Below are 16623 nucleotides of genomic sequence, written 5' to 3' on the forward strand. Positions count from 1 at the left end.
TAGTCTAGCCAGCTATCTAAACTGGTAGGAATCATGGTGTAATCATGTTAATTAGTCTAGCCAGCTATCTAAACTGGTAGGAATCATGGTCTAATTCATGGGCTCCCATTGATTTTGTTTGTCACTCTCATTCAGATATCATATTAAAAACTGCAAACATTTCTCTCCACCCACATGGCAAAATGTGTAGAATTGCAGGAAATTAGTAATAAAATTGCTAAATCTTCACTCCACCCACGAGCCACCGCGGCCCCTCGTGATGAGTTCAGATTTTTGGTGGGCCCCACCCTCATCAAAGTTGCCCATCCCTTGCCTAGGGGCTGAAATGGGATGTGTCCTCAGCAGAGGTAACAGATTTAGTGTTGGGATTAGTAGTGTTGTTGTGGGCGGGGCTACTCTGTGCTGCCGGAGTCAAAGGGTAAAAGGGTCGCTGTCGGGGTTGTAGGGGTCACTGGAAGGTCAGGGGTCACCGTAGCTGACGATAATGTCTCCGTGTTCACGTTTCTGCTTTCTAGAGTCGCCTCGTCCTGCAAAACACACAAACATCACACATACATTTATCAGATGAGAGACGTGGAGTCGGTCAGTGTATAGGTGACGTGTGTGTGTGTGTGTGTGTGTGTGTGTGTGTGTGTGTGTGTGTGTGTGTGTGTGTGTGTGTGTGTGTGTGTGTGTGTGTGTGTGTGTGTGTGTGTGTGTGTGCCTACCGTAACCCAGGGGTGTGAGAGGACCTCCTCTGCTGAATAACGAATGTCCGCGTTTACCTGCAGCATCTGACCAATCAGCATCTAGGAAAGACGTCATGTGAAAGTCAGTATGCAACGTAGAAGCTATGTTTTCAAGGGCTATTGCTAAACTGTGTATATTTTTATTCCACTACTCTACGTGGTGCAGTGTACCATCTACTGTTATACCATCTATCTACTGCTATACCATCTATCTACTGCTATACCATCTATCTACTGTTATACCATCTATCTACTGTTATACCATCTATCTACTGCTATACCATCTATCTACTGTTATACCATCTACTGTTATACCATCTACTGTTATACCATCTATCTAATGTTATACCATCTATCTACTGTTATACCATCTATCTACTGTTATACCATCTACTGTTATACCATCTATCTAATGTTATACCATCTACTGTTATACCATCTACTGTTATACCATCTATCTAATGTTATACCATCTATCTACTGTTATACCATCTATCTACTGTTATACCATCTACTGTTATACCATCTATCTACTGTTATACCATCTACTGTTATACCATCTATCTAATGTTATACCATCTATCTACTGTTATACCATCTACTGTTATACCATCTATCTACTGTTATACCATCTACTGTTATACCATCTATCTACTGTTATACCATCTACTGTTATACCATCTATCTACTGTTATACCATCTATCTACTGTTATACCATCTATCTACTGTTATACCATCTACTGTTATACCATCTATCTACTGTTATACCATCTACTGTTATACCATCTATCTAATGTTATACCATCTAATGTTATACCATCTATCTAATGTTATACCATCTAATGTTATACCATCTAATGTTATACCATCTATCTAATGTTATACCATCTAATGTTATACCATCTACTGTTATACCATCTATCTACTGTTATACCATCTATCTACTGTTATACCATCTATCTACTGTTATACCATCTATCTACTGCTATACCATCTATCTACTGTTATACCATCTATCTACTGTTATACCATCTATCTACTGCTATACCATCTATCTACTGTTATACCATCTACTGTTATACCATCTACTGTTATACCATCTATCTAATGTTATACCATCTATCTACTGTTATACCATCTATCTACTGTTATACCATCTACTGTTATACCATCTATCTAATGTTATACCATCTACTGTTATACCATCTACTGTTATACCATCTATCTAATGTTATACCATCTATCTACTGTTATACCATCTATCTACTGTTATACCATCTACTGTTATACCATCTATCTACTGTTATACCATCTACTGTTATACCATCTATCTAATGTTATACCATCTATCTACTGTTATACCATCTACTGTTATACCATCTATCTACTGTTATACCATCTACTGTTATACCATCTATCTACTGTTATACCATCTATCTACTGTTATACCATCTATCTACTGTTATACCATCTATCTACTGTTATACCATCTACTGTTATACCATCTATCTACTGTTATACCATCTACTGTTATACCATCTATCTAATGTTATACCATCTAATGTTATACCATCTATCTAATGTTATACCATCTAATGTTATACCATCTAATGTTATACCATCTATCTAATGTTATACCATCTAATGTTATACCATCTACTGTTATACCATCTATCTACTGTTATACCATCTATCTACTGTTATACCATCTACTGTTATACCATCTACTGTTATACCATCTACTGTTATACCATCTATCTACTGTTATACCATCTATCTACTGTTATACCATCTACTGTTATACCATCTACTGTTATACCATCTATCTAATGTTATACCATCTATCTACTGTTATACCATCTACTGTTATACCATCTATCTACTGTTATACCATCTACTGTTATACCATCTATCTACTGTTATACCATCTACTGTTATACCATCTATCTACTGTTATACCATCTACTGTTATACCATCTATCTAATGTTATACCATCTAATGTTATACCATCTATCTACTGTTATACCATCTATCTAATGTTATACCATCTAATGTTATACCATCTAATGTTATACCATCTAATGTTATACCATCTAATGTTATACCATCTATCTACTGTTATACCATTTACTGTTATACCATCTACTGTTATACCATCTATCTACTGTTATACCATCTATCTACTGTTATACCATCTATCTAATGTTATACCATCTAATGTTATACCATCTAATGTTATACCATCTATCTACTGTTATACCATTTACTGTTATACCATCTATCTACTGTTATACCATCTATCTACTGTTATACCATCTATCTACTGTTATACCATCTATCTACTGTTATACCATTTACTGTTATACCATCTAATGTTATACCATCTATCTACTGTTATACCATCTATCTACTGTTATACCATCTATCTAATGTTGTACCATCTATCTACTGTTATACCATCTATCTACTGTTATACCATCTATCTACTGTTATACCATCTACTGTTATACCATCTACTGTTATACCATCTATCTACTGTTATACCATCTATCTAATGTTATACCATCTAATGTTATACCATCTATCTACTGTTATACCATCTATCTACTGTTATACCATCTAATGTTATACCATCTATCTACTGTTATACCATCTATCTACTGTTGTACCATATATCTAATGTTATACCATCTATCTAATGTTATACCATCTAATGTTATACCATCTAATGTTATACCATCTATCTAATGTTATACCATCTAATGTTATACCATCTAATGTTATACCATCTATCTAATGTTGTACCATCTATCTACTGTTATACCATCTATCTAATGTTATACCATCTATCTAATGTTATACCATCTAATGTTATACCATCTATCTAATGTTATACCATCTATCTAATGTTATACCATCTAATGTTATACCATCTATCTAATGTTATACCATCTAATGTTATACCATCTATCTAATGTTATACCATCTATCTAATGTTATACCATCTATCTAATGTTATACCATCTATCTAATGTTATACCATCTATCTAATGTTATACCATCTATCTACTGTTATACTATCTAATGTTATACCATCTATCTAATGTTATACCATCTATCTAATGTTATACCATCTATCTACTGTTATACCATCTACTGTTATACCATCTATCCAATGTTATACCATCTAATGTTATACCATCTAATGTTATACCATCTACTGTTATACCATCTATCTAATGTTATACCATCTACTGTTATACCATCTATCTACTGTTATACCATCTATCTAATGTTATACCATCTATCTACTGTTATACCATCTACTGTTATACCATCTATCTACTGTTATACCATCTATCTAATGTTATACCATCTAATGTTATACCATCTATCTACTGTTATACCATCTATCTAATGTTATACCATCTATACCATCTATCTACTGTTATACCATCTATCTACTGTTATACCATCTATCTACTGTTATACCATCTATCTACTGTTATACCATCTATCTACTGTTATACCATCTATCTACTGTTATACCATCTATCTAATGTTATACCATCTATCTAATGTTATACCATCTATCTACTGTTATACCATCTATCTAATGTTATACCATCTAATGTTATACCATCTATCTACTGTTATACCATCTAATGTTATACCATATATCTACTGTTGTACCATCTATCTACTGTTATACCATCTATCTACTGTTATACCATCTAATGTTATACCATCTAATGTTATACCATCTATCTACTGTTGTACCATATATCTACTGTTATACCATCTATCTAATGTTATACCATCTAATGTTATACCATCTAATGTTATACCATCTAATGTTATACCATCTATCTACTGTTATACCATCTATCTACTGTTATACCATCTATCTAATGTTATACCATCTATCTAATGTTATACCATCTATCTACTGTTATACCATCTATCTAATGTTATACCATCTATCTACTGTTATACCAATTCAATTCAATTCAAGGGGCTTTATTGGCATGGGAAACATGTGTTAACATTGCCAAAGCAAGTGAGGTAGATAATACACAAAAGTGAAATAAACAATACAAATTACCATCTATCTACTGTTATACCATCTATCTAATGTTATACTATCTATCTAATGTTATACCATCTATCTACTGTTATACCATCTATCTAATGTTATACCATCTATCTAATGTTATACCATCTATCTACTGTTATACCATCTATCTAATGTTATACCATCTAATGTTATACCATCTATCTAATGTTATACCATCTATCTAATGTTATACCATCTAATGTTATACCATCTATCTAATGTTATACCATCTAATGTTATACCATCTATCTAATGTTATACCATCTATCTAATGTTATACCATCTATCTACTGTTATACCATCTATCTAATGTTGTACCATCTAATGTTATACCATCTATCTAATGTTATACCATCTATCTGATGTTATACCATCTATCTAATGTTATACCATCTATCTACTGTTATACCATCTATCTAATGTTATACCATCTATCTAATGTTATACCATCTATCTAATGTTATACCATCTATCTACTGTTATACCATCTAATGTTATACCATCTATCTAATGTTATACCATCTATTTAATTTTATACCATCTATCTCTCTAAGCCCCAGGCTCCTACCTTGGCCGGCAGGCTGACTGTGTCCCAGTCTGGGGAAGGAAATTCCAGCTTCCCCTTCAGTATCTGGTCAAACAACTCCTCCTGGATGTTATTCTCACTGTAGGAGAGGAGTGAAACTGAGTATACTGAGTCCTATTGTTTAAACCAGTGAACATACTGGTGAACACACTGGTGAACGTACTGGTGAACACACTGGTGAACACACTGGTGAACGTACTGGTGAACACACTGGTGAACGTACTGGTGAACGTACTGGTGAAGATACTGGTGAACGTACTGGTGAACGTATTGGTGAACGTACTGGTGAACACACTGGTGAACGTACTGGTGAACACACTGGTGAACGTACTGGTGAACACACTGGTGAACGTACTGGTGAACACACTGGTGAACGTACTGGTGAACGTACTGGTGAAGATACTGGTGAACGTACTGGTGAACGTATTGGTGAACGTACTGGTGAACACACTGGTGAACGTACTGGTGAACATACTGGTGAATGTACTGGTGAACGTACTGGTGAACGTATTGGTGAACGTACTGGTGAACACACTGGTGAACGTACTGGTGAACATACTGGTGAACGTATTGGTGAACGTACTGGTGAACACACTGGTGAACGTACTGGTGAACATACTGGTGAATGTACTGGTGAACACACTGGTGAACGTACTGGTGAACGTATTGGTGAACGTACTGGTGAACACATTGGTGAACACATTGGTGAACACATTGGTGAACGTACCGGTGAACGTACTGGAACTCACCTGCGGAACGGGGGGAACCCACACAATAGGATGTAGGTGATAACTCCTGCAGCCCAGATATCCACCTTCAGACCGTACCTAGCAACACACACAGGTCAAGTTGACAACCTCATCATTCTACATTTTGGTCACATAGAAGATGGTTTTATCTGAATCAGTACCTGGGCTTGAGAAGACAATGAATCTGACGATATCTCCCAGGATCCTTCAATTCAAAGTTTCATTAGCTCTGTAAATGTTGTCAACATACGTTCAGTACTCCCCACAATATGGTTTCTCAGAGCAACGATCCAGCAGCAGGACAGGTCGGCCCGATCCGGCGGCAGCACAGGTCGGCCCGATCCGGCGGCAGCACAGGTCGGCCCGATCCGGCGGCAGCACAGGTCGGCCCGATCCGGCGGCAGGACAGGTCGGCCCGATCCGGCGGCAGCACAGGTCGGCCCGATCCGGCGGCAGCACAGGTCGGCCCGATCCGGCGGCAGCACAGGTCGGCCCGATCCGGCGGCAGCACAGGTCGGCCCGATCCGGCGGCAGCACAGGTCGGCCCGATCCGGCGGCAGCACAGGTCGGCCCGATCCGGCGGCAGCACAGGTCGGCCCGATCCGGCGGCAGCACAGGTCGGCCCGATCCGGCGGCAGGACAAGTCGGCCCGATCCGGCGGCAGCACAGGTCGGCCCGATCCGGCGGCAGCACAGGTCGGCCCGATCCGGCGGCAGCACAGGTCGGCCCGATCCGGCGGCAGCACAGGTCGGCCCGATCCGGCGGCAGCACAGGTCGGCCCGATCCGGCGGCAGCACAGGTCGGCCCGATCCGGCGGCAGCACAGGTCGGCCCGATCCGGCGGCAGCACAGGTCGGCCCGATCCGGCGGCAGCACAGGTCGGCCCGATCCGGCGGCAGGACAAGTCGGCCCGATCCGGCGGCAGCACAGGTCGGCCCGATCCGGCGGCAGCACAGGTCGGCCCGATCCGGCGGCAGCACAGGTCGGCCCGATCCGGCGGCAGCACAGGTCGGCCCGATCCGGCGGCAGCACAGGTCGGCCCGATCCGGCGGCAGGACAGGTCAGCCCGATCCGGCGGCAGGACAAGTCATCCCGATCCAGCGGCAGGACAAGTCATCCCGATCCAGCGGCAGCACCATGCGTAACGGCAGTAATGACGATAGTTGCTCTGAGAAACTCCATATTTTGGTGAGTAACGAACTTATTTTGCCAACGTTTACAGAGCTGGTTAAATGGGACTTTGAATTGAAGGATCCTGGGATATCTCGTCATATTCACAGTCTCCTATTGGTTAATCCAGAGCGACTTACAGTTTGTTCATTCAACTAAGGTGGAAAATAAAACCAAAACTACACTCACAAAGGAAGTATATCAGTACATTCTTATTTTATGTACAGCAACAACCTGTTTTTTTAGGTGTGAGGAAAGAGCTGAGAGAAGTGGACACACACACACACACACCTCTTATCAGGTCTCCGAGATGGTCTCTCTACACACATACACACACACACACACACACACAAACACTCCTCTTATCAGGTCTCCGAGATGGTCTCTCTACACACACACACACACACACACACACACACACACACACACACACACACACACACCTCTTATCAGGTCTCCGAGATGGTCTCTCTACACACATACACACACACACACACACAAACACTCCTCTTATCAGGTCTCCGAGATGGTCTCTCTACACACATACACACACACACACACACACACACACAAACACTCCTCTTATCAGGTCTCCGAGATGGTCTCTCTACACACATACACACACACACACACACACACACACACACACACACACACACACACACACACACACACACACACACACACAAACACTCCTCTTATCAGGTCTCCGAGATGGTCTCTACACACACACACACACACACACACACACACACACACACACACACACACACACACACACACACACACAAACACTCCTCTTATCAGGTCTCCGAGATGGTCTCTCTACACACACACACACACACACACACACACACACACACACACACACACACAAACACCTCTTATCAGGTCTCCGAGATGGTCTCTCTACACACATACACACTCACACACACACACACACACACACACAAACACTCCTCTTATCAGGTCTCCGAGATGGTCTCTACACACACACACACACACACACACCTCTTACCCGGTCTCAGCGATGATCTCTGGAGCTACATATGTGGGCGTTCCGCAGACTGTATACAGGGGTCCCTCTACGACTGTAGCCAGACCAAAATCACCCAGCTTCAACGACTTGGTCCCATCCAGGTACTCGCACACCTGGAGGTCACAGGGCAAGAAAGGAGACAGGTGATAGGTTGATATACTCATACACCTGGAGGTCACAGGTCAAGAAAGGAGACAGGTGATAGGTTGGTATACATTACTAAAGTGTAATGTAAAAGATACCCTCCTGTAGGTTTTAACTCCAACCCTGTTCCTGGAGAGATACCCTCCTGTAGGTTTATACTCCAACCCTGTTCCTGGAGAGAAACCCTCCTGGAGGTTTTAACTCCAACCCTGTTCCTAGAGAGAGACCCTCCTGTAGGTTTTAACTCCAACCCTGTTCCTGGAGAGATACCCTCCTGTAGGTTTTAACTCCAACCCTGTTCCTAGAGAGAGACCCTCCTGTAGGTTTTAACTCCAACCCTGTTCCTGGAGAGATACCCTCCTGTAGGTTTTAACTCTAACCCTGTTCCTGGAGAGAGACCCTCCTGTAGGTTTTAACTCCAACCCTGTTCCTGGAGAGATACCCTCCTGTAGGTTTTAACTCCAACCCTGTTCCTAGAGAGATACCCTCCTGTAGGTTTATACTCCAACCCTGTTCCTGGAGAGAAACCCTCCTGTAGGTTTACACTCTAACCCTGTTCCTGGAGAGATACCCTCCTGTAGGTTTTAACTCCAACCCTGTTCCTGGAGAGAGACCCTCCTGTAGGGTTTTAACTCCAACCCTGTTCCTGGAGAGAAACCCTCCTGTAGGTTTTAACTCCAACCCTGTTCCTGGAGAGAGACCCTCCTGTAGGTTTTAACTCCAACCCTGTTCCTGGAGAGAGACCCTCCTGTAGGTTTTAACTCCAACCCTGTTCCTGGAGAGAAACCCTCCTGTAGGGTTTTAACTCCAACCCTGTTCCTGGAGAGATACCCTCCTGTAGGTTTTAACTCCAACCCTGTTCCTGGAGAGATACCCTCCTGTAGGTTTTAACTCCAACCCTGTCCCTGTTATAGGTGTGTATGTAAGGGTTATATACCAGCAGGTTTTCAGGTTTGATGTCTCTATGGACTATGTCCATACGGTGGAGGTATTGAATAGCTCCAGCCAGGTTGAAGACCATGGCACTGGCATCTCTCTCTGTGTATTTAGTAGAACATGTGATGGCATCAAACAGATCTCCACCCTGCAGAGAGATAACATCAAGAGACACAGGTCAGTGTACTGTACACACACACACAACACGGACACACACACACACACACACACACACACACACACAACACGGACAAACACATACGAACAGACACACACACAGATACGAACACACACACAGACACACGTCAAATTACTATGATATTTGGTACAATTCCTGACTTGACACTAACTTGATTATGTGGGTTAAACAACAATTTTGACGATTTGAAAAACAACAAAATGGGGTCCCGGCTCCAGCCACTTGCTGTGTGATAGAGCTGAGGGACGGGTTGCTCTCAGATTCATAGTGTTGTAGATGCAACAACTGACCAACACCATGTACTGTAACTTTAAAAGGCCAATCAGCAGTTGATAAAACCCTTTCTGGACTTATAAATTAATGATATGTACCTATTGATTCTATGAATGATATGTACCCATTGATTCTATGAATGATATGTACCCATTGGTTCTATGAATGATATGTACCCATTGATTCTATGAATGATATGTACCCATTGGTTCTATGAATGATATGTACCCATTGGTTCTATGAATGATATGTACCCATTGATTCTATGAATGATATGTACCCATTGGTTCTATGAATGATATGTACCGATTTGATTCTATGAATGATATGTACCCATTGGTTCTATGAATGATATGTACTCATTGGTTCTATGAATGATATGTACCCATTGGTTCTATGAATGATATGTACCCATTGGTTCTATGAATGATATGTACCCATTTGATTCTATGAATGATATGTACCCATTGGTTCTATGAATGATATGTACCGATTTGATTCTATGAATGATATGTACCCATTGGTTCTATGAATGATATGTACTCATTGGTTCTATGAATGATATGTACCCATTGGTTCTATGAATGATATGTACCCATTGGTTCTATGAATGATATGTACCCATTTGATTCTATGAATGATATGTACCCATTGGTTCTATGAATGATATGTACCCATTGGTTCTATGAATGATATGTACCCATTGGTTCTTGAAGAATATAACTTATTATACCATGGCATTTTTAAATAGTTGATTCTGATTGGCTAGAAGGGCATTCTAGAGCGTGCGTTATTACTATAAGGTATAATTGAATGTCTGTCGTTAAATGTCTGTCTGTCGTTACCAAGGCAACTACGGTAGCTATCAAACTCGCTAGCTACTTCCGTGGATGTTGATCGAGCGGAAAGTATAAACTGGGTGGTTTGAGCTCTGAATGCTGATTGGCTAACAGCCGTGGTATATCAGACCGTATAACACAGGTATGACAAAACATTTATTTTTACTGCTCTAATTACGTTGGTAACCAGTTTATAACAGCAATAAAGCACCTCGGGGGTTTGTGGTATATGGTCAATATACCACGGCTATGGGCCGTGTCCAGGCTCTCCGCGTTGTGTCGTGTTATGAACAGCCCTTAGCCGTGGTATATTGGCCATATACCACACCTCCTCGGGACTTATTGCTTAATTATAGCCTTGGTATAAGCGGGATAATCAACTTGGGGCTTTTTGCGTTCTCTGGAAAACAATGCAACTCCGTGGAAGGTCAGTGCCACTCCGCTGGTCAGTGCAACTCCGTGGAAGGTCAGTGCCACTCCGCTGGTCAGTGCAACTCCGTGGAAGGTCAGTGCCACTCCGCTGGTCAGTGCAACTCCGTGGAAGGTCAGTGCCACTCCGCTGGTCAGTGCAACTCCGTGGAAGGTCAGTGCCACTCCGCTGGTCAGTGCAACTCCGTGGAAGGTCAGTGCCACTCCGCTGGTCAGTGCAACTCCGTGGAAGGTCAGTGCCACTCCGCTGGTCAGTGCAACTCCGTGGAAGGTCAGTGCCACTCCGCTGGTCAGTGCAACTCCGTGGAAGGTCAGTGCCACTCCGCTGGTCAGTGCAACTCCGTGGAAGGTCAGTGCCACTCCGCTGGCGTGTCGGAAACACACCTTCCGCGTCGTTGATTATTTTACATAGAACACATAGCCTCTCGTTGATTATCTTACATAGAACACATAGCCTCTCGTTGATTATCTTACATAGAACACATAGCCTCTCGTTGATTATCTTACATAGAACACATAGCCTCTCGTTGATTATCTTACATAGAACACATAGCCTCTCGTTGATTATCTTACATAGAACACATAGCCTCTCGTTCATTATCTTACATAGAACACATAGCCTCTCGTTGATTATCTTACATAGAACACATAGCCTCTCGTTCATTATCTTACATAGAACACATAGCCTCTCGTTGATTATCTTACATAGAACACATAGCCTCTCGTTGATTATCTTACATAGAACACATAGCCTCTCGTTCATTATTTTACATAGAACACATAGCCTCTCGTTGATTATCTTACATAGAACACATAGCCTCTCGTTCATTATCTTACATAGAACACATAGCCTCTCGTTCATTATCTTACATAGAACACATAGCCTCTCGTTGATTATCTTACATAGAACACATAGCCTCTCGTTGATTATCTTACATAGAACACATAGCCTCTCGTTCATTATCTTACATAGAACACATAGCCTCTCGTTCATTATCTTACATAGAACACATAGCCTCTCGTTCATTATCTTACATAGAACACATAGCCTCTCGTTGATTATCTTACATAGAACACATAGCCTCTCGTTGATTATTTTACATAGAACACATAGCCTCTCGTTCATTATCTTACATAGAACACATAGCCTCTCGTTCATTATCTTACATAGAACACATAGCCTCTCGTTGATTATTTTACATAGAACACATAGCCTCTCGTTGATTATCCCTTACTAAAATGTCTCATGAGTCCAACGGTCACACCCCATCAGAACCTTGTTTTACTCTAATGTTTGTAAACAAAGTAAATGTAAACCAACACTGTACAGCCTCAAAACAGGATTAACACCATAATGTTGATGTCATGGACGGCCAGTCCTTGCATCCATTACTCTGTTAACTTGAAGGGTTACATCTCCCTCAGCCTTTTTAAACCGAAACAGGGGAAGCGGAGAGACGCTTCGTTATTGTCATCGACTGCTGATCGCTGCTTTAAGTAACTGAGCGTACCTTGACCAATTCCATGACCAGGTAGAGCTCTGTGGGCGTGTCGTCGACCTCAATCAGCTGTATGATGCTGGGGTGTCTGACCCTCCTCAACACCGCCACCTCGTTCTCTATCAGATGCTCCTGATCAATACACACAGCACCGGTCAAAGGTTTGGACACACCTACTCATTCAAGGGTTTTTTCTTTATTTTTTACTATTTTCTACATTGTAGAATAATAGTGAAGACATCACAACTATGAAATAACATAGTAACCAAAAAAAGTTTAAAAATATATTTTATATTTCAGATTGTTCAAAGTAGCCACGCTTTGTCTTGATGACAGCTTTGCACACTCTTGGTATTCTCTAAACCAGCTTCATGAGGTAGTCACCTGGAATGCATTTCAATTAACAGGTGTGCCTGGTTAAAAGTTAATTTGTGGAATTTCTTTCCTTCTTAATGCATTTGAGCCAATCAGTTGTGTTGTGACAAGGTAGGGGTGGTATACAGAAGATAGCCCTAAAAGACCAAGACCAGATTATGGCAGGAACAGCTTATTACTTTAAGACATGAAGGTCAGTCAATACGATGAAACTGGCTCTCATGAGGACCGCCACAGGAAGGGAAGACCCAGAGTTACCTCTGCTGCAGAGGTAGAGGAAGTTCATTAGAGTTACCAGCCTCAGATTGCAGCCCAAATAAATGCTTCACAGAGTTCAAGTAACAGACACATCTCAACATCAACTGTTCAGAGGAGACTGCGTGAATCAGGCCTTCATGGTCGAATTGCTGCAAAGAAACCACTGCAAAAGGACACCAATAAGAAGAAGAGACTTGCTTGGTCCAAGAAACACGAGCAATGGACATTAGACCGGTGGAAATCTGTTCTTTGGTCTGATGAGTCCAAATTTGAGATTTTTTGGTTCCAACCGCCGTGTCTTTGTGAGACGCAGAGTAGGTGAACGGATGATCTCCGCATGTGTGGTTCCCATCGTGAAGCATGGAGGAGGAGGTGTGATGGTGTGGGGGTGCTTTGCTGGTGACACTGTCAGTGATTTTATTTAGAATTCAAGGCACATGTAACCAGCATGGCTACCACAGCATTCTGCAGAGATACACCATCCCATCTGGTTTGGGCTTATTGGGACTATCATTTGTTTTTCAATAGGACAATGACCCAAAACACACCTCCAGGCTGTGTAAGGGCTATTTGACCAAGAAGAGTGATGGAGTGCTGCATCAGATGACCTGGCCTCCACAATCATCCAACCTCTCAACCCAATTGAGATGGTTTGGGATGAGTTGGACCGCAGAGTGAAGGAAAAGCATCCAACAAGTGCTCAGCATATGTGGGAACTCCTTCAAGACTGTTGGAAAAGCATTCCTCATGAAGCTGGTTGAGAGAATGCCAAGAGTGTGCAAAGCTGTCATCAAGGCAAAGGGTGGCTACTTTTAAGAATCTAAAATATATTTAGATGTGTTTAACACTTTCTTGGTTAATACATGATTTCATATGTGTTATTTCATAGTTTTGATGTCTTCACTATTATTCTACAATGTAGAAAATAGTAAAAATAAAGAAAAAACCCTTGAAGGACTGGTACTGTATATCAATACATAAATCAGTCAATCAATCTGATCAGTACATAAATTGAGTCAGTACCTTCCCACAGCAACGAGCTTTGTCGATAATCTTCAGAGCAAACTCCTGTCCTGTTGACCTGTCAATCAATCAATCAAGTACAGTGGGTGTTTCTCAATTATGCATACTACTGTGCTCCACACACGCTCTGAGGACGTTTCTCATTTGTTTATGTTCTCGTGAGGACAAGAGTGTGGAGAACACAGAAAATGTTCCATTTGAGAAGCACTCCATGTTACCGCATTAATGTTACCTTTGACCAATACAGACAAAACAAGATAACTACATAAAGCAAATACTTAACGTTTTACTTCATAATTAGCAACTACCTATATGTGAATCGTATTAATCTAGCTAGCCAGCTAGTTTTACGCGTAAAAAAAAGATGTTGTTATGCAAGGTAGATGGCCAACATTAGCTACAAATTCTTTGAGTGTAGCTAGCTAGCTATCTACCAATTATTTTCATCAGTTAGCCTGTGATCTACGACACTACAGTGGGTATTCCAGGCAGATAAACATTGTAACATTAGCAAAGTGTGTATTTATTAACGTTTTTAAGATACAATATTGTATTCAGCCAACGTGTGAGATGTGAATAGGCAACTTTTCATTTCAAAGTCGGAGTTCATTTTCTCTCTCTTCAGCTCAAAACCAGCTGACATTGTTTGCGTGGGTGCGTCACATCACGTCAACAATTCTGGAAATATTTCAGTTGAAGAGTGCGTCAATATGTATACAAACGAAGTACGCATCTGAGAACTGCCCTCAGTGTTCCATTTCATCTGAGAACTGCCCTCGGTGTTCCATTTCATCTGAGAACTACCCTCGGTGTTCCATTTCATCTGAGAACTGCCCTCGGTGTTCCATTTCATCTGAGAACTGCCCTCGGTGTTCCATTTCATCTGAGAACTGCCCTCGGTGTTCCATTTCATCTGAGAACTGCCCTCGGTGTTCTATTTCATCTGACAACTACCCTCGGTGTTCCATTTCATCTGAGAACTACCCTCGGTGTTCCATTTCATCTGAGAACTGCCCTCGGTGTTCCATTTCATCTGACAACTACCCTCGGTGTTCCATTTCATCTGACAACTACCCTCGGTGTTCCATTTCATCTGACAACTACCCTCGGTGTTCCATTTCATCTGAGAACTACCCTCGGTGTTCCATTTCATCTGAGAACTACCCTCGGTGTTCCATTTCATCTGAGGACTACCCTCTGTGTTCCATTTCATCTGAGAACTACCCTCGGTGTTCCATTTCATCTGAGGACTACCCTCAGTGTTCCATTTCATCTGAGAACTGCCCTCGGTGTTCCATTTCATCTGAGGACTACCCTCGGTGTTCCATTTCATCTGAGAACTGCCCTCGGTGTTCCATTTCATCTGAGAACTACCCTCGGTGTTCCATTTCATCTGACAACTACCCTCAGTGTTCCATTTCCTCTGACAACTACCCTCAGTGTTCCATTTTATCTGAGAACTGCCCTCGGTGTTCCATTTCATCTGACAACTGCCCTCTGTGTTCCATTTCATCTGACAACTGCCCTCGGTGTTCCATTTCATCTGAGAACTACCCTCGGTGTTCCATTTCATCTGAGAACTGCCCTCAGTGTTCCATTTCATCTGACAACTACCCTCAGTGTTCCATTTCATCTGAGAACTGCCCTCAGTGTTCCATTTCATCTGAGAACTACCCTCAGTGTTCCATTTCATCTGAGAACTGCCCTCAGTGTTCCATTTCATCTGACAACTACCCTCAGTGTTCCATTTCATCTGAGAACTGCCCTCAGTGTTCCATTTCATCTGAGAACTACCCTCAGTGTTCCATTTCATCTGAGAACTGCCCTCAGTGTTCCATTTCATCTGACAACTACCCTCAGTGTTCCATTTCATCTGAGAACTGCCCTCAGTGTTCCATTTCATCTGAGAACTGCCCTCAGTGTTCCATTTCATCTGACAACTACCCTCGGTGTTCCATTTCATCTGAGAACTACCCTCAGTGTTCCATTTAATCTGACAACTACCCTCAGTGTTCCATTTCATCTGAGAACTACCCTTAGTGTTCCATTTCATCTGAGAACTACCCTCAGTGTTCCATTTCATCTGAGAACTACCCTCAGTGTTCCATTTCATCTGAGAACTACCCCCAGTGTTCCATTTCATCTGACAACTGCCCTCGGTGTTCCATTTCTTCTGACAACTACCCTCAGTGTTCCATTTCATCTGACAACTACCCTCAGTGTTCCGTTTCATCTGAGAACTGCCCTCAGTGTTCCAT

General features: G+C 41.8%; 1 protein-coding gene across 1 annotated transcript; it reads right to left on the minus strand.

Annotated features, from left to right (window-relative positions):
• Positions 1–392: 392 nt before the first annotated feature.
• On the minus strand, positions 393–15278 carry LOC120040167 (serine/threonine-protein kinase DCLK2-like). Its single transcript, XM_038985412.1, has 9 exons — positions 15095–15278; positions 14366–14430; positions 12722–12841; positions 9472–9618; positions 8370–8503; positions 6183–6260; positions 5416–5512; positions 708–788; positions 393–527 (listed from the first exon to the last, which is right to left on the minus strand). Exons 1-9 carry the CDS (start codon positions 15276–15278, stop codon positions 393–395), a joined length of 1041 nt encoding a protein of 346 aa, XP_038841340.1.
• Between the last annotated feature and the right edge of the window lie 1345 nt (positions 15279–16623).

Source organism: Salvelinus namaycush, unplaced genomic scaffold, assembly GCF_016432855.1.
Source record: "Salvelinus namaycush isolate Seneca unplaced genomic scaffold, SaNama_1.0 Scaffold3304, whole genome shotgun sequence".
In the NCBI taxonomy this organism is placed as follows: Eukaryota; Metazoa; Chordata; class Actinopteri; order Salmoniformes; family Salmonidae; genus Salvelinus; species Salvelinus namaycush.